The sequence below is a fragment of the Mirounga leonina genome, unplaced genomic scaffold (assembly GCF_011800145.1).
Source record: "Mirounga leonina isolate KUSES-001 unplaced genomic scaffold, KU_Mleo_1.0 Mir_165, whole genome shotgun sequence".
Taxonomy (NCBI): domain Eukaryota; kingdom Metazoa; phylum Chordata; class Mammalia; order Carnivora; family Phocidae; genus Mirounga; species Mirounga leonina.
The window spans coordinates 80,830,872-80,845,461 of record NW_023270415.1 but is presented as its reverse complement, the minus strand read 5'-3'; the positions used below and the strand labels follow the sequence as shown (position 1 = coordinate 80,845,461).

At 58.5% G+C, this 14,590-nt stretch overlaps 1 protein-coding gene across 13 annotated transcripts in view; it reads left to right on the top strand.

The window, feature by feature from the left end:
* The window catches only part of TSNARE1 (t-SNARE domain containing 1), a 163,606-nt gene that overhangs the window by 60,742 nt on the left and 88,274 nt on the right, over nucleotides 1-14,590 (top strand). For 12 of the 13 annotated variants that reach the window (XR_004680595.1, XM_035012034.1, XM_035012033.1 and 9 more), the window contains exons 7-9: nucleotides 8,627-8,717; nucleotides 11,149-11,223; nucleotides 11,725-11,784. Coding sequence is in view for 12 of the 13 variants with exons in the window: in XM_035012034.1 (XP_034867925.1) it covers nucleotides 8,627-8,717; nucleotides 11,149-11,223; nucleotides 11,725-11,784 (226 nt within the window). In the remaining variant the exon portion in view is untranslated. The remainder of the gene's footprint in view (nucleotides 1-8,626; nucleotides 8,718-11,148; nucleotides 11,224-11,724; nucleotides 11,785-14,590) is intronic. The other variant, XM_035012027.1, reaches the window with a different exon arrangement.

The following is a 14,590-nucleotide window of genomic DNA, read 5'->3' as shown; positions in this document are numbered from 1 at the left end:
TGGAGGGATGGGTGTTCCAGAAGCCCTGTGTGAGCAGTGTGCCTGTGGCCAGGGGCCTGTCCCCTCAGCCTCATGAACACGCTGTGGGACAGGCCTGGCTCCGGTTTGTAGGGCCCCGGGCACAGCATCAGGGTGGTGGGGCTCGGCCCACACCTGGCTGCTGCTGGGCTGTGCACACAGCGGGCAGAGAGGCTCCTTCTGGGCTGGACGTGGACGGCTCCCCAGCTCTGGTGCTCCGGTGCTCCCAGCTCCTCCGAGCGGGCATGGGGCTGGACCGCGCTGCCTGCCTCTCACAACAGGCTGGAGTCCCGTGGTAGTCGAAGTGCAGACAAGCTCTCCCCTGTCTGTCTGCCACATTGGCATCTGTGAGGGGCCCTGTGGGCTTCGGCCTCACTAAAGCATAGGGAGGGCCTGCACGGGGCCTGGGAGACGCCAGGAGAGTGGTCATGGGGGTCCTGGAGGCTGCAGTGGGCTGGGTGCCCTGAACCAGGACTGGCGGACCTTGGGGGCAGAAAGCAGAGGCGGGCGGGTGGCCCTGCCCGGGTGTGTGGGGTGCATGCCAACCCCTCACCTCTCACTTTTCCACCTTCACACGGGCATCTCTTCCCCAGTGCCACCTCCCTCAGGGGCTGCTCCTCAGCTCCCTCCCCCAGAAACACCTCAACTGCCTGCCGTATCCTGTGCCCGGGGTGATAGCCCCAGGGGCAATGCTTGGGTACATGTCTGGAGGCTCATGAAGCAGGGCACCCCGAGGGATGCATGGGCCATCCTGCTGTCCAGCATGGCCTGCCTTTTCTACTCCAGAGCCCCCCCCTTAGTGTGCCCCCCCACGCCCCACAGTGGCCTCCCCCCACCCCCCACCGCACTCCCTGGCACCCCACCGTGTCTGTAGCCTGGTGCCCTGGCCAGCTCAGCCCTGGAACCATGCGCTGACAGGCTGCAGCAGTGGGGCATGGCGGGGGGGGGGGTGGGCAGCCTGTCCCCTCCTGGCTGTGTGACATGCAGAGTGACGCGGCTGTCCCTGTCTTTGACGTGAGGACCCAGACCCTCCCAGCGGTGTCCTGTGGGAAGGTGGCAGTGAGGGCGTCTGTGCCTGGTGCTGGGCTCAGCCCCGCAGAGGTCCAGTCAGACCTGACTGCAGTGGGAGGACGGCCAGAGCAGGGGTGCGGGTGGACGGAGCTGTGGGGGACAGAGAATGGCCTCAGAGGGTAGCATTGCTTCCTGAAGGGTCTGGCGGCTGCCTGGGCCCCCAGCTCAGGAGCTCTGCTGCGGTCCCCAGAGCCCCGAGCCCCCCTGCCCTGTGTTGCTGGAGGGTGGCCTGGCTGGGGCGGGGGGTGGGGAGCGGAGCTCTGCCTGGAGGCCTGTGTGGGGACGCTTGCTGATCACCGGGTGTGTGGGGCGGCTCCTGCCTGGAGGCTGGACTGGACGGGGCAGGTGTGCCTGGGGGAGGGAAGGGGAGGAGGGTGGGTGGTCTGGAGCCCTGACCCATCCTCAGGGGGCCATGGCAGTGCCTCCTCCTCCTAGTGACCGGCCTCACCCACCTGCCTCACAGGGGTGCGGGTCCTCATTTGACGATGGAGGCCAGGTACCTGGCAGGCTGCCCCTGCCCCCATGCGGTGCTGAGGGCCTGGTCCTGTCCCTGGACCTGGTCTGCGGGTTGCTCCTGCTGTCGGCACTCCTGTTCTCCATTCTCACCCAACCGACGGCACCCCTCCCTCTCCCTGGTTTGCAACGCGGGGGTGAGTCTGTGTTCACGAAGGGGGCTTCCAGCCTGGAGAGGGGAGGTGATCACCTAGTGTCCCACTCCTAGTGTGGGACAGAGGGGACGGTCTCCCTGGGATGTTCTGACCGTTGCAGGTTTGTGGGGGCTGCTGCATGCGTGTCCTCTCACTTGACCCTGTGCAGGTCGAGGTGGCCCCACGTGGGATCCCACGTGGGGGTGTGTGTGAGAGGTGTCTGCTCAGGGTCTGCCCGATGCCGCCCGGGGGTTAGGGCTGAGGCCCGGGGTGGGGGGGCAGGGTGGAGGCCCCGGTGGGCGGTTGTGGGGGCAGGGCAGAGGCCCTGGTGGCAGGATAGGGCCCTGGGGTGACCCTGGCTCCGAGTGGGCAGCACCTTCCTCCCCTCAGCAGGATTTGTGTCTGGATCGGCTCCGAGGCGATCAGGGAGGCCTGGATCACACTAATCCAGCACTGCACAGGGCTGGGGTCTTGGAGGGGCTCAGTGCTGACAGCCCAGGGCTGCTGTGGAGGCACCGGGCAGGCTCTGTCTTCCTCCTCCCAGAGCTCAGACCAGCCGGATCTGGTGCCACATGAGCTTCTCATTCCAGCCCGGTCACGCGTGCACGTGGCTGCAGAGACAGAGCCAGGATTTGCTTAAGAACCGGGGTTGGGGGGACACACTTCCAGCCCGCTCTGTCCTCTGCTGTCAGAAGTTGTCCGCGGTGGCATTGGCCCCCATCATCTGGGCTGACCTGAGATCTGCCGCTGACTCCTCGGAGCCGCCTCGGGGCCCGGGGCCTCCCCGACTCCGTCAGAAAGCTGAGGCGGGAGAGGGAGGACTTTCCCGGGCCGCACACAACTGCTCCCGGGAAGTTGGGGTGCCGGCACCTGTCACCTTAACCTGGGGATGCTGTCAGGACTTGGGCGTGATGCTCCGCTCCGTCTCTAGGGGAAGCCTGACAGCAGCCCTGGGGCCAGATGCGAGGCCTGGAGGCCAGTGGGACTGAAACCTCAGAGCTGGTGAGCCAGATTGGCAGGTGCTGTGAGGAGGCTTGTGTTGGCTCCAGGATATCTGGGACTCAGCTGAGAACACTCAGAGCTGGGGTGCCTCCGCAGCTGGGGCTGGAGCATCTAGAAGCTTCTTCACCACTCGCGGTCAGCAGGCAGATGCAGAACTGAGCTGGCATGTCCCCCGCAGCATCTGCATGCGGGCTCCCTGTGGCACGGCAGCCTCACGGGGGCTGAACTTCCTCGGCTCAGCGCTCCGGCGCAGATGCTCTAGCGAAGAAGGTGTGATTGAGCCTGTCCCGATTCAAGGAGAAGGGACCCAGCCCCACCTCTCAGTGGGGGCGGTTAGAAGCTTTTGCAGCCAGTCTTCAAACTGCTGCAAACTCCAAAGCAGCAGTGGGCATGTTGGAGGAGCCCCGAAACGGGGGTCTGCCCGGGGGGGTCAGTGAGGTGGGCACAGGCCAGACCACGTGGGCCTTGTAGGCCTGGCACATGGCTTGGGCTTTATATGCACAGCAGTGGGAAGCCAGTGGAAGGTTCTAGAATGCAGTGGCGTGATGGATGGCCGTGAAGGCAAGTTGCAGGAGGAGGAGGTCACTGTGGGTGGAGGGAACTGCCGGAGAGGCAGGGAGGATTGCTGTGTAGGGCCTGGACAGCCGCCCCCTCGGTCTGGTGGGTCAGGGGCTGAGCTCCTGCCTGACTGGTAACCCCCCCTCTGACCCCAGGCAGCTGGGACCCTTGAGCATCCCCAGTGGCCACACTGCTGTGCTGGGGGATAGCCTCGCCTGTGGGACTGGATAAGGGCAGGCCCGGGTGCTTGCCTAAGGGGCTTGGGACCGGTGAGCACATGTTGGGCACATGCTGGGCCCACAGGGCATGGGCAGTTTCCTCCTGGTTTCCCAGAACCACCTCAAGGCCTCAATGGCTGAGTAGTATTCCACTGTTGGACGTCCCTCCAAATCCATAGGTCAGAACTAACCCAGGGGGACGGGGCTAGGAGCGGGGCCTCAGGAAGGGGAGTAGGTCCTGCGGGGGCAGCCATCACAAATGGGACGAGCGCCCGTGTAAAAGGACCCCAGAGAGCCCCCTGGCCCCTTCCACCCTTTGAGGATGCTGCAAGGAGGTGCCATCTGTGAACCGGAAGGCGGTCCTCGTCGGACACAAAAGCTGCCAGCGTCCCGATCCTGGACTTCCAGACTCCAGCCATGAGGGGACTCGTCCGCTGTCTCTAAGGCGTCCTGTCGTGGTGTTTGTTAGAGCAGCCTGAGCATGCTGACATACCGCTCATCAGCTGACAGGCTGGGGACTGTTTCCTCTGGGTTGTTATGAGGAAAGCTGCTGTGGGCTCGTGTGTGGACGAGCGTTTTCTGTTCGCTCAAGGGGGCACCCAGGCGTGGCATTGCTGGGCTTGGCTGTGTTTAACGCTGGGGCACTGCCAGACTTTTCCACAGTGGCTGCGCCGTTACCTTCCCACCAGCAGTGTGCGAGGCTTCCGACTCCTCCACGTCCTCGCCGACACTTGTTACCCGTCTGACTGTGGCCATCTGGTGGGGACGAGGCGCTGTCTCACTAGGATGCTGATTTGTATTTCCTGATAACGACGTTGAGTGAGCATCTTTTCACGGACATGTTGACCGTTTGTATGTCTTTGAAGATGTGTCTGTTCAGGTCCTTTTCCCATTTTTGAATTGGGTTCTTTGGTCTTTTTATTGTTGAGATACTCTCTCCTTCTAGAAGCTTCTAGCCTGTGCATCCCTTGCTCTCCTGGGCTTTTGCCTTCCCTGGTGTGGATCATGCGTCATTCTCCTTTGCTGGCTCCTCCTCCTTGTTCCAGCCTCTTTCCTTCTCTTGCTTCCTTCCCATATTGGGGGAACACACATCTGTGGCGTTCCCGTGGCACGCTGTCCCCTGAAGAGACGTAGCTGGTGGCCGTGGGCGCCCCTCACCTTCACCCGCCCTGGCTCTCCTGCCCAAACGTGTCTCCTCCCTGCTCTGCTCCTCCAGAGCTCCTGGGCCTGAGCCTCCAGGCCCTCCTTTGACCGCTGATTGCCTGCCCTGGCCACGCTTCGTGTGCGACGCTGCCCCTCACTTAGCCTCCTGACCCCTGCCTCCCTGTGCAGCTCGGCCGGATGGCGCCCCTTCTTCCGCAGACTTGCCTGGGCACCAGAGGCTGGGGGGTGCCTGGGTCTTGCTGGCTGCCTGCCGTGTGTCCCGCCTGAGCCCTTGAGCTCCCCTGAGCCCCTGGGAATGCAGCATGGGGCAGGAGTCCAGGCTAGTTTTTTTGTTTTTAGCATGATTATCCAGTTACTCCCCACTATTTGTTGAAAGGATTGTCCTTTCCCTGTTGTGAGTACCTTGGCACCAAGGTAACCAAAAATTACTTTATCATGTATGTGTGGCTGCATTTTGGGTTATTCTGTTTCATTGGTTTGTACGTCTGTCTTTTTGACAGCACCGTGTTGTCTTAATCACTAAGTTTTAGAGTAAGTCCTGACATCCGTCCTGGACGCCTACAGCTTTTTGTGAAATTCTTTTGGATACTTCCAGTGCTTTGTATTTCCGTATCAATTTTAGAATAGCTTGTCAATTTCTGCTATTTTCTTATCCTGCTTTAATTTTACTTGAGATTGCATTGACTCTGTAGACCAACTTAAGGAGAATTGACCTCTTAACAATCTTGAGTTTTCCAACCTGTGAAGATGGTCAGGATTTCTCTGATGTAAGTGTTCTTCCATTTTCTCCAGCAGTTCCTTTTAAGGTTAATGTGCAGGTTTTGTGTGTATTTTATTCAATTTATCGTTAATAATTTCGTGTTTTTTAATACTATTCTACAAATTATTATTGTTTAAATTTCACTTTGTGGTTGTTGGTTACAAGTGTACAGAAATACGCCTGATTTTGTGTGTTGCCTTGTGTCCTGGGACTTCAGCCGAACAAGTTCTCTTCTTTGTTCTGGTTGTCCTAGAGTTTTTATAACGAATATGTGTCAAATTTTATCAAATACTTTTTGTAATTTATATAATTTACGGAGATGGTTTTCTCCTTTTAAAATTTATTCTGTTACTATGAGCATTTCATTCATGGTTTTTTGAGTGTTAGGTCAACCCTGTGCTCCTGGGATGGAATCCTCTTGGTCATGATCTATTATTCCTTTCATGGGGGGCCGAGGGGGCGCCCATCGGTCAGGGCCAGGCAGCCAGGGCCACAAGGATGTCTGGAGATCGCCCATCCCCATGGTGCTCGTTTTAATAAAGAGCCTCGTAGAGAGAGGGGCACACACCGTAAACAGGAGGAGACTGGCAGAAAATGAAACACGAGGAAGGAGGGCTGCAGCCACGGTGAGGGCGGCTGTGGAAGGAGGAGCGGGGCTCACCTGCTCACAGCAGAGAAGACAGAAAACCAGCATTCACAGGCCGCCTAAGAAGCCAGCAAGCCAGTCACGAGGGAAGGAGAGAGCGAGCGTACAGGTAGAATAAAGTTCATTCATTCATAAAGCATGAACCAGTAACAAAGAAATAGGAATAAGAGAGACCAGGACTCCAGATCCAACACGAAAAGACTGATTAGGAAATACTGTGAATCTGTTATGACGATAAACTGATACTTCATAACTAAGATGAACCAGAAAAATTTCTCAGAAGGTATAAATTCTCAAAACTGACTCAAGAAGAAAGGGAAAACCTAAATAGCTCTCTATCGGAGGATTTACGTGTGTCCTTAAAAACATTCCCACAAACACCCAGGATCAGAGGTCGCAGTGACACCACACCCTCCCCAGAATGCGGAGCGCTCAGAGCACCTGAGCACAGACTAGAAGAAAACGTACTGCACGTCCCTGTACACACAGTAGCAGAGATCCTTAAAGAGACGTTGGAACGCAGGCTCTCCCAGTTGTGGAAGGGACTGTCTCCGCGCCGCTTCTGTGTTCTAGCCGGGGGGCACAGCGGGGCGGGAGTGTGAGCTCTTTGTGGCATCAGGGCAGAAGTGGAGGGGGTGGTGGGAGCAGGGACGGGGGGGGGCGAGCCTGCCCCCCCAGGGGAGGCGGCCTCCATGTGCTGGAGGCACTTGTCCCGCTGCCCCCCTCCGTCCAGTGTCCTCTGTCCGGGCTGCTGTTGCTGGTCACAAGCCCTGGGCATGGCTGCCTGTACCCGTTGTCCATCAGGGTGGCTGCAGAGGTGGTAGGGGGTGCAGGCAGCGAGGCAGGGGTCTGTCCAGCACGGTGAGAGCGGGGACGAGGTGACAGGAGCGGGGACTGTGCTTCCACGGATAACATGCGGCCGTGCCTGAGAGCTCTGGGGTTTGGAGGGCGTGGCTGAACTCCCGGGACGGGACGTTCCAGCTGCAGGCTGCTGGTGAGATGCAGTGCTGGGCACGAGGGGGCACGTGGGAGCAGTGGGCGAGAGGTGGCCCGAGTCTGGGTCAGTGCCCGAGGGTCGCCCTGCTCTCAAGAATGAGAGGAGAGAGGCTTTGGGAAGGGCGGCCCTGGGGCTTTGGCTGGAAGGACTAGAGGGATGGAGTTGCCGTGGGTGAGCCTGCGGAGGGGCGGGTGGTTTGGGCACGTGGAGTTTGAGATGCCACTGCACGTCCAGGTGGAGGTGCTTAGCGGGCTGTTGGTGGGGCCAGGCCTGAGTTCAGGCCCAGGTGTAGACGGGTGTGGGGGACGGTGGCACACAGGTGACTGAAGGCCACGAGGCTAAAGGAGAGCACCCAGGAGGTGAGCACGGGGAGCGAAGAGGGTGGTCCAGGGTCTGAGCTCCAGGTGCAGACACGAGGTCAGGGAGGTGAGGAGCCAGCGAAGCCCCTTGAGCAGCATGGCCCCAAGCTGGGGGGGGGGTGCCAGGAGGGCAAACTGTGGGCCATGGGGTGGGAGGGAGCGTGGGGACCATGGGAGGAGGTGCAGTAAGGAGAGTGGGGGGCTCAGTGGTGCGCAACGGTTGAGTGAATCCGAGGGGAAAACGTGTTCTGCGGTTTCCCGTAATTTGTTGGTGGCCTGGTGGAAAGGGTGCTCATGCTGCGGTCCTCAGATGGCACCCTCCCAGGCTGGCCTGGGGGCTCCTTCCCATCCCCCCCACCCCGCCCCCGGCTCTATGCTGCACCATCTGTGTGGCCTAAGGGCGGGTGTCAGGGACCCGGGCGCAGGTCAGACGGTGCCCCCACCCCTGCCACGCGGGGTCTTGCGGGGAGCAAAGGGGGCGTCATGCTGCAACTCAGAGGGTCAGGAGGGCTCCTCTCTGGTGCATGTGCCCGCAGAAGGCCCGAGGGCAGGGTTTGCCCCCGGTGTCACTCTGTTCAGGGGGGCCGTGATCATCCCGAAGCGGGTGAGGAGCTGGTCTTTTCAGTCCCTTCGCGGTCACACTCAGAGCCACAAACCACAGTCCAGGGCCCGGCCCCCAGTGTTCTCGAGTCTGGAGGTGGGAGAGTCACCCCGGCCCACAGCGACTGTGGTGCCAGGGGTGTCTGCGGCCATGCCGCTCCCCCAGCTTCCCGACCTCGCTGACCCCTGGACTCTGGGCCCAGGCTACTGCCCAGACGCAGCTTGTGTGCGGGGCATGCAGGGGCCGTGCGGGGAGGGGCTCCTGACCGTGGCAGCTCGGGAGTTATGTGCGCTGTGGGCCGTCCGCCCCAGTCCAGACTCACCCCTGTCGCTCTCTCCCTCCTCCCTCACCCCTGTCCCTGCCTTCTCCATCTGTGGGTGTGTCCGTCCGTCCCTCTGGGCCCTCATCCCCTCCTGTGGCTGCTCTCTTGTGCCTCTGGTCTTCCTACTGGTTCTCCCGCTCCTGTTGACTTGTGCCGCTGCGACCCCCGACCCCTGCTCCTGCTCTTGTCCGGTTGCCTTTCTGCCACCCTGGCCCCTCCCTCCGTCCCCTCCCCGTCCCCTCTCTCTTCCCTGGCCGCTGCAGGCACACGGTGCAGCAGGAGACCAACAAGACCATCGCGGCCAGCACCAGTGCCCTGAGGCAGATGTCGGCGCTCCTGCGGGGCTGCTCCCGGGTATGTGGCCCTGGCGGCCGGGGGGGCGGAGTGGGGGGAAGGCCTGGGGCTGGGGGGCCCCTGGGGAGATTGGTGGGCCCAGGATGCCTGCGCTGGCCTGGGCTTGGCCGGTGCGCCACCTGGGCCGGAGCTCGATGTGCTCGCTGGGCGCCTGCCGTATGCCCAGCGCTGCTGTGGAGGCCCCGAGTCCTAGCCGGATTGTCTGGACAGAGACGCCTGACACCCCGCCCCCGCCGCCACCTCCCGTCACCCACCCTCCACCCCTCACCACCGCGTCCTCACCCACACCAGTGCCCATCGTCAGAGCACACACGTAGTCACGGGGTCACAATTGCCACCATCCTTGCAGCCATAGCCCCCTTCACAGCCCTGACCCTCATCACATCACCTGTGCCCCTCCCCATGCAGGCCCTCCCCCGTCCCTTTCACCCCTGGCCGCTTACTTCTCTCCACCCCCTTTTACTAGCTCAGCACATCCCCATCTTTGTTATCCACGCCCTCTCCCATTCCCAAAGGCTGGGGCGTGTGGTCACAAAGCCTTAATTACTCTTAAACCCTCGGCCGTCCTGGGAGAGGGGCCGTGTTCATGAATAAAGCTCATCACACGCTGCCCAGGGCGCCTGCCCACTACACCGGCAGACCTGGGTGCCTGTCTGGCCCGGGATGTGGCAGTGTGGCCTCTGTAGACAGAGGCTGGACCGTGCTGGGGAGGGTTCCCGTGACAGGCCCGGGGAGCTGACTCTGCCACCACCCGGTGACCGCGGCGGTCCACCGGGCGAGAGCCGGTGCAGACGCCACGTGCCGTGTGGCCCTGTGCATGTGCTCACGTCGGGTGCGTCTGGCCGTCCTGCCTGTTGCTGTCCTCAGCCCCTTTATCTGGAGGGACGCCGAGGCCTGGAGAGTGTCCCGCACAAAGCATCTCAGCCAGGGAGGAGTCTCGGCTAGATTGCCCCTCTGGTTTTTCTGGGCCCACGGTCCATGTGGTCACTGTGTGCACCACGAGGGCCGAGACTCCGAGCTTGAGTTCCTTGGGGGGTGGAGGGATCGCCTTTAGCCTAATGTGTCCTTCCATTTGTCCACCCACCGTGTAGCCACCCGTCTGTCCATCCATCCACCCATCTAAGAACCCAACACACACTGATTGAACACCTACTGTGTGTGAGATGCTGAGAGAAGGCCACAGATGAGGCTCTCGCCGTTCCGTGGTCAGACAGCCTGGCTGGGAGGTGCTGGAATTGCTCCCTGCTGCCTCGGAGAAAAGGCTGTGCCCGTCACATGGGGCTGATGCTGGATCACCCAGCCCAGAGAGCGCTGAAGAGTCCCTGGGCTCTCGGCTCTGTCCCGGCACACACATAGAGTGCCCCTCACAAGAGCCTCCCCTGGACACTAAAACAGGCTCCTCAGACCCGCAGTCACATGGGGACCACACCGAGTCCCTCTGAAAAGTGCCCATCGGAAAGCTGGGGCCCCTGAACTGTGGCCAGCCTGCTCTTCTGCAGGGGCTCACATGAGCTGCATGGCGGCGGCAGAGGGGCGGGCACCAAGCTCGGGGCTGAGTTCCAGTTGGAGGTGGAGAGAGGCCCCCCGGCAGGGGTGGACACTCTGTGACTTGAGATGTAGGGTCTACCTCTCCTGGGAGATGATGGGGGCAGGAGGGTCCAGGAGTCCACGTCGTGGTTCTGGTGCAGGCAGGGCATCGGTGTGGCTTTGTGCCGGTGTGGCCTGGAGAGACGTGAGCGTCGGGTCCTGGCGGCCGGGCGGTGCTCACGCAAACCTGAGCAGGCAGTGCCAGGTTTCGGGGCTGGCTGGTCTGTCCCCTTGCTCGGCAGTATGTCTTGAGCACCGGCTGTGTGCCAGGCATCATCCGGGGCACTGGGGTGCTGGAGTGTTGGCCCCCCATCAATGTTGGCAAACAAGACATGAAGGATGCAGGCCGTGCGCACTGCCGAGCGCCTGGTGGTGGGAGGGAGGTTTGATGAGTGCAGTTCTGACCCTGGGGGTGAGACCCAGCCTGGCGTGTGATTGGCCGCAGGTCCCTGGAGTCAGCGGCCGGGCTTCATGGCCTGCCTCCACCCCTGTGCGGCCATGAACCCACTTAGAACTCAGGCTGAGGCCTCCTGAGCCGTCAGGTAGAAGTCGTAACACTTCTCGTTGTGGGGACCAGACAGGTGCATCGTGGAGCAGCGCCTCGCTCCGTGGCCAGGGCTGAAGATGCGGGATCTGCTGGGGGTGGCGTCTACATGGGTGCTGGCCTGTGATGGCTGGGGCACAGTAGACGGGGATGAGCCCAGTCCAACAGCAGCGCAGTGGTGGCAGCGTGAGGCTGCGGATGGGGGGCCGATCGTGGGGAACTGCAGCGCCCAGGGATGGAGGAGGCCGCGGGCGGGACGAGGCCTCAGCTGTCCTTATAGCTCACCTTCTCCCTTTGTAGCAGGAGTGTGTTCAGCTGGACCGCCTGAAAACTCAGCTCTCGGATGCCATTCAGCGCTACGGCGTGGTGCAGAAGGTGAGGCTCCCCAGGGAGGCCTGGCGGGCTGCGTGGGGTGGGCCTCGGGCCCTGCAGCTCCCCTTCTGGCAGTCTTGTCCCTGGGTTGGCCTGGTGGGGTCCCGTGCCCTAGAGCAGACGGAGGGCCAGGCCTGTAGACAGCCGACAGTTGCCAGGAGCCGTGACCGCAACATGGGTAGTGAGGGATGTTTACCTGCGGGTGCTGCCTGGGAGGCACCTGGCAGGTGGGAAGAACGGGCATTCCTGTTCTGACAGGTGAGGACACTGAGACCCAGGGCTTACGTGTGGGGGAGGGGGCCATCCACCAGATTGTTGGCAGAGCCCGGCCTGGCACCCAGCCCGGCACCCAGCTTTCCCGAGGCCCAGGATAGCTGCGTCCTGTCACAGAGCTGAAGGTGGGCTCTGCTGTCAGGTCTTGTCCACTACCTTGTGCTTATCTGACCGTTTCTTCTCTCTTCCCCACCTTTTCTGTTCTTCCTGTTTTTCTCCATTCTTTAACAGAAAATTGCAGAGAAGTCCAGAGCCCTGCTTCCCACGGCACAGCGGGGTGGCAAACAGCAGGTGGGTGCCGAGTGATTCCTGTGGTCTGTGAGCGTTAGGTGACGGCCCAGCATCCAGTGCCCTTTGTGCTTGGGGAGAAGTGGGAAGCACTGGGCAGAGGCTCCATCCGAGGGGGCCTGACTTGGCGAAGAACCTTTTAAAAACCAGCATTTTGACCTTAGTTCCCTGGCACAGGCCGGAGACAGTCCTGAGTACAGACAGTTCTGCGTGCTGCGCGGGACTGACTTGGACCCGACCGGCCCTCCGGGGAGCAGAAACTGATAGAAATGGGAGGCGCGAGTGCGCCTGGAGTCGTGGATGAACAGGGGAGAGAGTGGTCAGAAACAGCGCTTGACGGTGTAATGGCTGAGATTTTTCCAAGGCTCTCCAAGTATTTCAAGCCACAGCTTAAAGAACCTCTGTGATAAACAGGATAAACTTACCAGTACTCATATCATAATAAAAATTTGAAAACCAAAGACAAAAAAATCCTAAAAGCAGACTAAAGCCCGAGAAGAGAAGTCACGGCATTTTTCAAGGAGTGACAAGACTTACAGCTGACGCCTGAGGTGGGTCCATGGAAGCCGGACAACAACGCGGAGCCGTCTTTAAAGTGCTGAGAGAAAGTGGTTGCTTATGTGGAATTCCATGCCTGCTGAAAATATTTTTAAGAAATGAGGGTAGAATGAAAACATTTTTGGAGAAGCACAAACAGAGGGAACTTGCCATCGACAGAACTCTGACAGGACCACAGGGAAGTGGTCCTGGGCAGATGGGTGCCAGCGGGAGGGGCCGCGCGTCCTGGAAGCGCTGATGTGTGGACACATCTGAGCTAACGTTGGCTGTTGAACAATGGTCCCTCCTTGGACGCGGAGCAACTCCCAGGAGCCTGACTGGCAGGCAGCACAGGAAGAGGGATGAGCCGTGTGGACGCTGCGTGTCTGTAGCCTCCGAGAAGCGACAGGAGCTGTGGCCTACGGCAGCTTGCGGTGAGCCAGTGCGTCCCGCCTTATGCAGGGGACACTGACGGACAACACGAGAATATCAGTTACACGGTAAGTTGTTATAACCAGGAAATAATAAAACATACTTGACTAATTTAAAAGAAAGCCGAAAAAAGAAAATAGGAAGGAAAACAGGAAACAAGTTGTAAGATGGTAGGTTTATACCAGGTTTGTGTATAACTCCATCAGAATGACCTGACCCCTCCGATGAAAAGGCCCAGATTGTCAGACTTGGTTAACTATAAATCCAGAAACGTGTTGAGAGTTAGAGGATGGACAGAGATATGTGTGAAGCCACCGCGCAAGGAAGACCGGCGCCCCGTGCCCGGGTCAGAGTGAGCGAGTCCGTGCGGAGCGGCGGCCCTGCCTCACAGGACAGCGTGGTGATTCACGTACAAGATGCGGTTCTGCCTCTGTGCCTGATAACATAGCCTCAAAATACGCAGGACAAAACCGACAGTGATAAAAGGAAAAATGGTAAATCCACAGTCACAGGTGGAGATTATAGCACACCTGTCGAGACGACTAATGAAGGAAACAGGAAAGTTTGGGGAGGGTCTGAGAGACTCTGTCAGTGCGATTAATGAACATGGTCTTGCCAAATGGTCGTTCGCGACACGGTAACCAGCTGCCGGAGAGCGAGCGGGAGAGTGTGCGTTCCTGCCGGTGTGCAGCGCGTGCTGGACTCTCCAGCCAGTCTCCGCAGGTTCCAGAGGGATGACGCGACCTGAAGTACGTTCTCGGATCAGCGCAATTAAACTCACATTTGATACCAAAAAGGCAATTTCCAGGCTTGGGAATGAAAATAATACAGTTTGAAGGAACCCATAAATCAGAGAAGAAAGCAGAGTGGAAATTGGAAACGGTCGTGAAGTGAACAACGGAGAGAATGCAACAAATCCAAACTTGGGATGCAGCTGAAGCAGTTCTCCGAATGCTTCCCTCAGAAAGAAGAAAGTGTGAAAGTCACAGAGCTCATTCTCAATCTCATGAAGCTGGAAAGCAACACCAAATTAAATTCTAAGAAAATAGATAGGAAAAAGCAGAAATCAATGAGATATAAAGTAGATGCATATTGGACAAGTCCAACAAAGCCAAAACATTTTTTTAGAAAGATTAATAATAAATCCCACATGATTAGTCACGATACATAGAGAACAGATTACTAGTATCGGGAATGACAATGAGCATATTATGGATGCTACATATTAGGAAAAATAGAAGTTTGAAGATACTATGATACAACTTTACATCAATAAATTTGACAGGTGAAATAGAAAATTTTTTTTTTTTTAGAAAAAAAATGTAAGTTACCAAGACATACAGGAAGTCTGGAAAGCCCAGTATTTATTACAGACATGAAATCAATAATTAAATAATTTCCGTTGTTAAAATCCCACCAAAAAAAACTCTAGACCTAGATGACTTTACTGGTGAATTCTTCCAGATATTTGAGGAATAAGTGTTACTAGTTTATACAGACTCTTAAATAAAACACAAAAAGAGGGAACACATGTCACCTTGCTTTACGAGGCCAGCAAACCATGATTCCAAGTTCCTATGAGGGTGTCACAAAAAGGAAACTAACATGTTCTCTCGTGAGCATAGGGACAAAAACCCTAACCGCATCACTAAAAGGCTAGATCTAGTAGTACGTAAAAAGGTAATACATCGTTACAAAGTGGGGCTTATTCTGGGGGTACGGAGTTGGTTTACGTTTGGAAATAGCCCATGTAAGCCGCCGTGTTCATAAAGTAAGAGAACCTACTGGGTTGTCCCACTAGGGAGAGGAGAGCACCGCCGAGGCTGGGGAGCAGCACCCT